The 11018-nt window shown below is 41.1% G+C and overlaps 1 protein-coding gene across 3 annotated transcripts in view; it reads right to left on the reverse strand.

Moving 5' to 3' along the window:
• fhod3b (formin homology 2 domain containing 3b) overlaps positions 1-4554 on the reverse strand; it is a 166599-nt gene extending 162045 nt beyond the window's left edge. For all 3 annotated transcript variants that reach the window (XM_061245151.1, XM_061245143.1, XM_061245132.1), the window contains exon 1: positions 4027-4554. In XM_061245151.1, the coding sequence (XP_061101135.1) occupies positions 4027-4191 (165 nt within the window). In that variant the 5' untranslated portion in view covers positions 4192-4554. The remainder of the gene's footprint in view (positions 1-4026) is intronic.
• Between the last annotated feature and the right edge of the window lie 6464 nt (positions 4555-11018).

Consider the following 11018-nt stretch of genomic DNA (forward strand, 5'->3'; position numbering starts at 1 on the left):
TAATGTGTAGACCAAAAAAACACTGATCCAAAAAAGTGAATGAAACAGAGCTGAGAAAATGAAAAGGAAAAAGAGAGCATGCCAGCATGTGTGCGCATACAGTAGGTATACGAGTGCATGTGTGTGCCAGATTGTGTGTGTGACACATCTGTATTTGTCAGCGGGCACGCGTTTCAGTGTGTGCGTCTGCATTCGAACGCATGTGACTGTGTGTGTGTGTGTGCTTGCACCTGTGTTCGGGCCTGAGGCAGCGCTGCAGTACAGAGTGGAGGTCAGAGTGACTGAAGCAGTGCTGTAATTTACTAATGGACTGAGGAGGATCCAGCAGGGAAAATCAAAGCTGGCTGTTAAAAGGGCTCCGGCTGGTCCACTGACTCCACTAACTGCTGATAGATGCATACTCAGGCCACTGTACGTGCAGAGATACACCACCGTAAGTGCACAAATACACCATCTCAAGGACAAACAATGAGCAGGAGCTGGCTGTTCAGCAGACCGCTGAGTCAGTGTGTAGTATCATGGCAAGTGGGCAGCTCTTCCCCATAGTCCATGGTTCTCCTACTCTGTCCCACAGGGACACGATCCTAGAACGGACAACAACAGATCCAGGCCTGAATTCTCCAGCTCCCCCAGTACCTTGTTTGAGCAAAAGGCTATTTATACCAGTCTGACCATCCCACCAGTAGCCACCACGTCACCAGTTCTGCACAGAGACAAGGAAGGACAGCAACAGTACGTACTGAGAGACTGAATGTGTCACTTTACCCTTGGTCTGTCTTGCTTTTTCTGAATTAGGTGTGTGTGTACACGTAGCCCAATAACCCTGTGGTAGCAAATTCCCAAAGAGTAGATGGGATGGACGCTAGTTGGGTCTATTAGAGTATTTAAAATGAATTGGTTAAAGGCAAGATCCAGCCTTCCAACTGTCATACTCCTTCTGAATAAATGGCTCCAGGTGATACCAGCCTTAAACAAAACAGTGATGAAGTGCAATGATCGTTACTCTCTGTCATGGCACAGCTAGGCATCTAAACAGGCAGTTTTCATTTGTCCTGTGGTTCCTAAAGATTACTGTTTAATTAGTGTCGGTCTAGGAGATAACTCTTATGTACACAGTAAAGACTGCTTATGTTTGTATGTTTTTTATGTCCCGTTTTCTAAATAAAGAGTACCCTCCTGTCCCCACTGTCAGAAACAGGCCTCAAAACAAGTGCCAGGCCCTTGTGGTCTTCCACAGCATCCGGAAGGTTCCGTGACTCATGAACCCAAGCTGTGCCGGGAGACGACAAGATCAAAGCCCATCCATCTGACAGAATGACAAAATACCTCAATTAACTTCCAATCTGGACCTGTGTGACTCTTCAACCACCTAAATTAAAAAATAAAACAACTAAGCATAGACTTGCATAGACTTACATCCCCAAAACACTTTCTGAGGCTTCCACAGCAACTCATCCCCAACTGGTTCTGGTTAAGAGACCAAAGCCCTCTAGGAATCTGTTTTCTGAAGATGTGAATGATGCCCCTGCAGTAACTGCAGCCGTGTTGGGAACAGCTTTCCAGAATTCCTCAGTGGACAGAGTCACGCAAAAGGCTGAGAGAATAATTTTTTTTACATTCCGTTCAGGTTGCTGGCACATCTTCAAAACAAAAGTGTAAATGCCGAGCTCAAAGAGGGTCGAGTGAGTCCATTTAAGGCAAGCTCGCAAAGGGAAGGTAGCAGAGTCACACAGAGCAGATACAGCCGGAGCCTGGCCCAGCCTGGCCCAGCCACTCAAAACATTTCCTTTTCCAATAATTCTAAGCTGTTTTAAGACAGCTCCTTTCACCAAATGGAGAAAATGAATGTGCCACGGACAATAAATCTACACTGCCTTTCCAGAGACCATGTATGACAAACAGGACAAGGTTGTGTTTGTATGGGGGGGGGGCAATAGAGTGAAAGAGAGAAAGAAAGAAAGAAATAAAGAAAGAAAGAAAGAAAGAAAGAAAGAATTGTGTGCTTATATTAGGCTACCTTACATTTGGGAGCATAGCTAGATTGCAGAAATATGTATAGATTTATTGAGTGAACAAACAAATCCTGACTCCTTCCTAGTCAAGAGAAAAACATCCCCATAGTGTCATAGCTTGACTGACACAGAGCATCTGGTGGCAATGCAACAAGAACGTGTAGGTCACTTGCTTGAGATGGAAACACATTTGGGGCTGATGTCATAGTCGCAAGTGAGACTTCCATGTACTTTTAACAGGCTCTCTCTCTGACCTGCTAATCACAACCGCAGCCTCTCACGAAATGCCCTCAACAGTCCTATCCGTGAGAACAAGTCCCCATGTTCAAAGTGCTGTTATACCGTAAGTGACGCTAATCACCAGTGCATTTTATTAAAAGGCTAGCAAGATCCAGCCCAGATAGAAAAAACGTGAGCAAAAAACGAAGCTTCATTGCTTATTGAGCAGTGTCTTTTCAAAGAGCCTTTCTTTGCTCCTACAAAAATAGCTAGAAACTACAACACTGTCCTGAATAGACATGAGGAGCAATGATGTTTGGACAACTGAGAGGCACGGAACTGCCTTCCAAAAAAAAGATATAACCTTTTGTTAAGCGTTTCCCTTTCCCAGTACTTCTACTGGATAATATTGATAAATGTTTAAGACCCTTGTATCCCTCCCCATTTTTCAGATACAACACTGCGATTGTCATCCTTGGTTAATGGACCAATGTGGCTTGCTCAGCCAAATTCTTTGTGTACTGGCCACTTCTCTTGACAGCCATATTATCATTTGCTGGACATGCAAAGCTTGCAGTCTATCTGACAGGAGCTATGCATTCAGCATGCCAACACATTAGCAACCTCAAAGGGTCTACAGCACTGAATGAATTCAGTTGTAGCACCACTGTAGCACACTTTGTGCACCACCTTTGCAAATAGCTCACACTAAGGGAAGGGAAGGTGGTGGACGTTCTTGGGCCAGCTAGAGTAATAAAGGCAGGCATGGGCTTCTACCATGCGACAGAAAAGTGACATCATTGGCTATCAATTTCACTCTACATTCTACTAGTGTTTAATCAACTACTAGCAAAGTGTCCAATAGGGCACATATATTAGCTGATTTTGCACCTATGATTTTGCAGTGCAACGACAATTTCCGCAGAACACATTAAATGTTCTTCTCCATGCAGAACACAGGCTGCCATATGCACTACTGTTTCTTTTCCTTGCAATCCACTGATGGAAGGTGAAGCAGAAAACAAAATTCCAGGTAGAAATTAAAGTCACCATATATTCCGTTCAAATATCGTATTATTACAATCTGCTTAATTACTTCCATTGCCTCAGTAGCGAAATCGGTTTTATTTAAATTATTAATGGAACTGACGTGACACATTGTAACCGAAAATATATATAATTTATCGACATTTTATTATTATAGAACATGATGACGATACAGTAAATACCACACCACAGACTTAAACTGAAAATTAATTGAATTATCCTTCAAAGAAATCTGTTTGGAGACAAGTGCAGATCGATTATCTAAAGCACTGCAGCAGTTTCCCCTTACTGCGTAGAAAACAGGATCCGAGCAACCTGCTCCCCCTCCCTCTCTCTGTCCCTCCCATTCGACTGTCACTTTCAGATGAGTGATACGGCCCGAGTCAGGGAGGAATTTTAGCATCACTATTGTGATCAGATTTGCGGGAATCAAATGTAGCCTACCTAGGCTACATAATTTCACATATTCGTCAGAATCTCAGAATAGATTTGAAGCCAACACTTAATACCAAAGTGAATTACAAAAAGGCAAATGACAAGCATATCACATATGGACTATACTACGAAAAAGTTACTTCAGGGGACTTAAAACGGGTAACTATAGCCTAGCTTCGTTTCTGCAAAAAAGCCCACTCTTGGTAATTACATTCATTCCGTAATGCCATTTCCAAAGAAAAAAATAAACAAACGTATTATTTGTAAACTCTGCAGAGTGGTACTTGAAGAGTAATTAAACCGTGCACAATACCTTATGAGGGGCTTTGAGTTGCCTATGGACTCCGGCAATCTGGTTTATGAGCGGAATATCTTCCCTGAATGTGTAGAGAGGTGGTCTCGTCGGTTCGGGAAAATTGGTGCTATTGAATGGATCGGTATCATCTAGGAACTGAACCCTGCATATAAACGTAGCCATGATGTATCCATGCAAGAATAATTATTTTAAAGGTAAGCCGGTTTAATGACCAGGTATCCTCCGCAATACTGTCGTTTATCGCTCTCCCTTGTGTAACCAACAACAACCTAACAGCAGGTTGCAAAGTTAAGCAGTTCCTCGTCAGTTTGGCTTATCCTCTCGACCCGTTCCTGCGCTGGCTTCGCAGACGACTACAGAAATAAATCATGGATAGGCTAATTTTAAAATGGCATCTGGGATCCAGGATTCCTTCGTCTTTTTACCGTATTGTCTATTTTATTTATCCTTTCTTGCCTTACTGGGTATTTTAGTCGCAACGTTGTTGAGTCGTGAAGGACGATGGTGCCAAGGACATTAGGAGCAGGCAAGGTGCTGAGACAGACTACAGCCGGGAGCTGACTGCCAGTCTCGGCGTCTACACAGTAACTCGAGAGGGAATCGGGACTCCCCCCACCAGCTCAAACTCTGCCGTGGTAGTGCGACTTATTCAAATGCGGCGCTCAGTTGAAAGCAAACCAGCGGCCTCTAGTGACCATAAAATTAATATTACTCCAGCAAATAAAGCTGGAGTATTTAGTTAGGCTAATTGAAACTAAACTTTCTATTTATCCTTCAAGTTACCCATCAACCGATGGCTTAAATACCCTAGGGATATTGGTCTTTCGGATTTTCAAACTTTGGCTTCATTTAAAAAAATCAAATTTGGCCTATTTCTTAGGATTGCAAGTTTTTTTTGTCATAACATGCACTACGTTTAGCTGGCCATGTTTAACATGGCGTAGCTAATGATAGCTGGGATACTATCTATTTATCTATGCCAATCTATTTAATCTGGCTATTGTTTATTTTGTTTGGTTGTTCACTTAGATAACGTAGAAAGATCAATAAAGCTATGGTAATAGCGAAGCAATAAGACAGATCAATATGCTAACATAGGTGCGTTTAATGTTCTTTGAAGTATAGGTATCTAAGCTACCAAATAATGCAATGTTTTGATGATCTTTTTTCGTTATATGAGATTCCGTTTCTTGCACAGAGTAAAAGAAGCACTTGCACTCCAGAGACAATGCAACTCTTCTCGTACAATGATCTCTTGTTGCGGTGCTGGTTTCCACAGTAACGACACGCCGAGTATCCGCAACACAACGGAACGCGCAGTCAATACGTGTCAGCAACAGACCCAAAGACTGCACGGTGCGCGGGGACAGGATCTTTGTCACAGCCGGTTGCGTAACCCATCCCCTGTGGTTACCATTGCTCCAGTCTGTTTTCAGATCGTTGTCATGAGCAACACGATCCGCCTTATTGACCCGAAGACCAGCAAACGTGCTATTTGACGGGTTTTCAATGAAAAAACCTGCTGTCTGGTTTCTCCATTGATATAAATGGAATACTTGAGGCAATATGGTGCACTGCAACCACTGCAAGAAACAGTGGCGAAATAGGCTAGGCAATACGATTCTTGAATGGCCAATGACGGGCAGATCGGTTGATTATATTAGACTAAACCTTTAAGAGCATTAGTAGCCTGTTGAATCTGATCTATTCCAAGCAGCAAGCAGACGCAGAGGTTCCCCGCTATACTGCCGTGTACGTGCTAATATGTCTGTGATATGAATTATTTTGAAATTACTCCAAAGAGATTGCTGTCAGTGATGTGGTTATTCAAACAACAACAAAAATAGAAGTAGCCAAGTGCTTAAGCCTATCACACTTAGGCAACCTGCCAAAGTACAGGTTATTTATTTATTTAACTTATTTGTGTATTTTACTGTTTTGCACATTGCAAGCATTTCCACTTTTTATTGCATGCGTAGAACCATTATTAAATACTTAACCCTTTGAAGAGTAGTTTTTCATGTTTCCTCAAAATTCTAAGTCAGTGTTCTGGAAGTCCATTGCTTTCAGTGACCAGTAATCAGTTAATGGTAAGGTGTAAGATCACAAATATGTGATGACAATGTTCTTAACAGAACACTCCAATGCTGATGTAACAACCGATTGAAAGCAGTGGGGAAAAATAAATAAACCAACAAAAAAACTACTGAAGAAGCTTTTTATTGTGCACAATGACAGGACAGACAAACTTTTTCATCAACATTCTTTCATCCCACAAGCTCGCACAGTGTTATGCAACCTAGCCAGTTATGTCCACAGTTATCCACAGCTGATCTCAACCCACTTCTTCCTTTATTTTTAGCCAGTGTCAGCCCAAGGCCACGCTCTATAGTTCTTGCAGGAATAATGCTCCCAGCTTTAGAGCAGATTACTGTTAGCAGCACAATGCAGTATAATGGATAATGGACTTCACTGTGGAAGGGGTAACCTCATCTCAATCCAATCTGTAGCACCCGTCAGGGTGATGATTGGCAGCTATTTTGTGCCAGATGGCCTGCCATACCTTAACCAAGTTGGAGAAGGAGGGGATTATTGGGCCTGGACAAGGTGGGGATGTTGAGAAAAGCCCATTTGAGAATTGTGCCAGGACATTGGGGAACCCCTTGTCTTGGCCATATGTCCAATCGCATCTTGAGTCATCATAGTGAGTCAGGAGCTTGCTTTAACGTTTTCCAAAGGTAGTGTCTCCTACCGCACAGTGCCCCCTGACACTGCAGTGGTTGTATTATGTGGGAGGGCTGCCCCCTACTGGCCCAGGAATAACACTTTAGAACCATCCAAACATCATCAGCCTTGGCTCAAGGTTGAAAGGTATCAGGATTGGCACTTAGCTCTGGTATTAGTCTTCTTAGCAGTAGGTTGTAGTTTTAATCCTATGGATGACTAAAGAGGGCAATTTTTGGATGGTGCAGTGGGTAGCACTGCTGCCTCACAGCAAGGAGGTCCTGGGTCCGAATCCCGGTCGGCCGGGGCCTCTCTGTGTGGAGTCTGCATGTTCTCCCCATGTTCGCGTGGGTTTCCTCTGGGTACTCTGGTTTCCAAAGACATGCAGGACATGATTGGGGAGTCTAAATTGCCCATAGGTATGAGTGTGTGAGTGAATGGTGTGTGTGCCCTGCGATGGACTAGCGTCCTGTCCAGGGTGTATTCCTGCCTTTCGCCCAATGTGTGCTGGGATAGGCTCCTGCCCCCCTGCGACCCTGTTCAGAATAATGGCTGGATGGATGGATGAATTTTATGTTGTATGACCTATCTATTTGGCTTATTCTTCTGTTAAATTTTGTTTAGGTGTCTTCTTTGTGTTTGGTTGGGATTGATGATTTAGTCCGAGGCTACAGCAGGCTACACAACTTCCTTGCGTTTTGCTGTGTGCTGTCATTCTTGTATGATTTTACTGGTGTGAGCGTGCTGGGTACTCTGGTAGTTTAAAGTACATTTCTATGATTTTGGTTTGAAATGATTTTGTTTCCTGATTTTGTACGCTGTTTCTTGTGTCTACACATTGGAGCGATATCATAAATGTCTTCATATTGCCCTCTTATCAGCTCCTTCCCCCCTGCAACACTAGAGGGCAGTATTGTGATATTATTTGTGGACATATTCTCCTGCTGTCTCCGAAATGGTAGTACTTTCCTATACACATCATTTCCCTTATTTAGAACCATATTTCATTCAAAAATGTAATATATTTGTTGAATACATTTCAACATGTTCAAAACTATGTTTTTTTTAATATCCAAAATAAATATACAATTCAGAAATATTAAGTAAAAGGGTTAACATTCTTTTCCCTATGGGAATTGTAGTTGAATTCGAATTGTTTGAATTGATCTGTAGAAAGAGGCAGTGACAGCAATGGTAATGTGGTGATCAAATGGTTTAAGCCATAAAATTAAACCACATTTAGATTGTGGCTTCCTGAAATATGGAATCCTGCCTCATCATGCTGCACATTTATACTCACTCACCTCACAGTTCTGCGTCATTGAAGTATTAGACAAACATTTGTGTAAGGCTAAAATGTATAATAATGTCAAAGTTTATTATTTATTAATACTATTAACATGTAAAAAAAGAGAAGGAGAGCAGATTTCACTATATACACTACCTGAGCCCATCATACGTTCTGTGGTGAAGTCCAGTGATTTCAGCACATGCAATAGAATCGCAAATTGGCAGATTGTAGGCAATTCTGTTAGAAATGTAAATTTTGTGAGAGGTCTGTCCTCTGTCAAGAAGGTGGAAATAATTGCACAGTCCAATTGAGTGTTAAATTATCACATTATTCACATAGTGGCTAAGGTGGTTGTCTGGGAAAAGTCAAAAATTCCATACCCCTCCCGACTAAGCAGCCCCTTCCATTTGTGAGTATGTGTGCACCTGAATGACACGCAGATATTCTGACACTTTTATTTTTTTATGTTTCTCTTCAGTATACATTTTTTGATGATTGTGGTTGGGGCTGGGGGTGGGGGGGTTCATTAGTCCAGAGGAGTTACCGGCCAGCAGAAACAAAACGGTCATTGAATAATAAAGTAATAAAATAATAATAAAGTAATAAAGCAAGTCTTTGTTCTTACAGCAGTAGTGTTCAATATGTATATCTCGACTTGTAAAGTTATAATAGACATCAGATAAAGTAGATTATTTATCTTATGTTGACACTTTTCCAGCAGGTACAAGGAAAATTCTCTAAAATAAATATCAGAAATGTATCACATCATGGCTAATTCAAAAGAACAGCAGAGTAAACATCAAGCTTCTATATTTAATTCAGATGTCAGTGTTTAAATGTACAGAATATAGCAACATTACATTGAGGAACATTATTAAGATCATTTGAAACATTTGAATCAGCCATGTTCAAGTGTGGAAATGAGCTTTGTCTGTAAGTTTTTAGAATAACCATTCTTCCACACCCATTACTTCAATACCATGCGACTAACCGGTTCTAGGTTCAGTTATCCTGTATTTTTTGTTCACAGATTCGGATCACACCTTTACTGCGCAACAGGATTACTGATATGTGGGCCCTTCTCGTTCCAGAGAGCCTATACAAAATGTTGGTAATATCATTCATATGTACAATATGTACCAGAGAAGTAAACAATGGACATTCTATCCACACACACACACAGGGATGTGTTGTGCTCAAAGAATGTCCTAAATATCAACACATGTGACTGCATTAGATTCCTGTCTCTACCCAAAAGTGAATGTACAAGTTTGAGCCGTGTTTTGAAGTTTATGTAGTATAATCTTCCCAAATATAGCTTTCTTTCCCCAACCACTCCCATTTCTATAACACTGTTAACGTGTTACTGTTTACTGTGAAGTTTACAGTGAATTGCACTTTTTTGCGAGGCCATAGAATACAGTACTATGTTACTATATTAAAGATGGGCTATGAAACAGACTGCTGACATAAACCAAGGGCAAAGGTGGGGAAGCCCGACACATAAACATGGGCCAATCACGAGCGAACACTCAATGACATCCCCCACTACATGAATTATTTTAAAAGAAACATATGGAATTATGAGCCAACTAGAGCTCTGAGCAATTACCTTTAGTCTGTCCTTGTGTGTTGAAATCGTTGTGGTTTGAAACCAAGTTATAATTTTCTATACTTACTGTTAAAGGGTACACAGAAAGTTGTACAAAAAAACAATTTCGTATAACGGCAACGAGCGATTACAATACCCTACTTGATGCCATCAGAAATGTTATCCCCTCCCACAAACACTAACTGCCCCCCACCCGCCTCCACAGATTCACACATGCACACTTTGTTGAAAAGGTTTCAGCTTCACCCTGAATAATACCAATAAAGATTCTGTGCAGTCCGTACTGTCAGTATTTGACAGTGGTACAATCTCTGTTCTTTTGGCTCTGTAGGTTTGAGGTTAAATTGCAAACTGTGATATTTAATTTCAGCATTTGGTTAGGTCCATATCCATATCCATATCAGGTGATCAGGGTGGGAATTTCAACCCTTTTTATACATAGTCCCTCCATTTTTGGGAACCAAACGTAATTGGACAGTTGGCTTCTTAGCTGTTTCTGATTACTCAGGTGTGCAATCTCTTCCTTTGTGCAGGTATAAGAAAGCTTTTAGTATCTAGTCTTGATTATAGGCTTTTGATTTTCTTTAGAATGTGTTGCCCAGAGTCATACCAAAGAACGTTAATGAAGCTGTTATGCGACTGAGAAATTATTCTAACTGTTTTGCATTCTGGACTTCTGGACTATTTTTAGAGAAGCAATAAGTTGAAAATGTATCCTTCCGTGAAGACAGAACTATGATGTTAACCTTTAACAATGTAAAGCACTGTTTTTATGTATGTGTATGCTACACAGCAACTGAGAAAAATTTAATTTACTCTTGCAGGCTGGAAAATGTATTTCTGTCCGTTACTACGCAGGTCAAGCAACCAGGACCACAGTGGCAATCTCAGCCTGAAAACTGAAGCCACCACCAAGCTGAATTGATAAGGATAAAAATAGACCATGACTGGTTGCTTTAAAATGACATTAAGTGATCCTGCCAAAGCCATCCAGAGCATATTAACTTCTGCATGGGCGTATTCAGGTTTATGGCAGAAACTGTTATTACTCGTGTTTCCAAGGTCACTGCGCTTACTGTACAGTCATCATAAAATCAAAAGGGAACATAATGTCTGCACATTTATGGAGGGTGAATAATGATTACATTAATATAACAGTGTAAAATTACACTTTAGTGCTGCTTCACCTGAACAGGTGATTGAAACCTGGATGACTGGCCAAAGATGATTATCATAGATTGCACCGACAAGCTGGAAAAACGAATTTTTAAATAAAACTCATTAAGGTTATGTGCTGCATAATCTTCTTGGATATACTGTATGATATGAATAACAGAATACTGAGTGTGGGTATCACACAAT

This window comes from Conger conger, chromosome 1, assembly GCF_963514075.1.
Source record: "Conger conger chromosome 1, fConCon1.1, whole genome shotgun sequence".
NCBI lineage: Eukaryota > Metazoa > Chordata > Actinopteri > Anguilliformes > Congridae > Conger > Conger conger.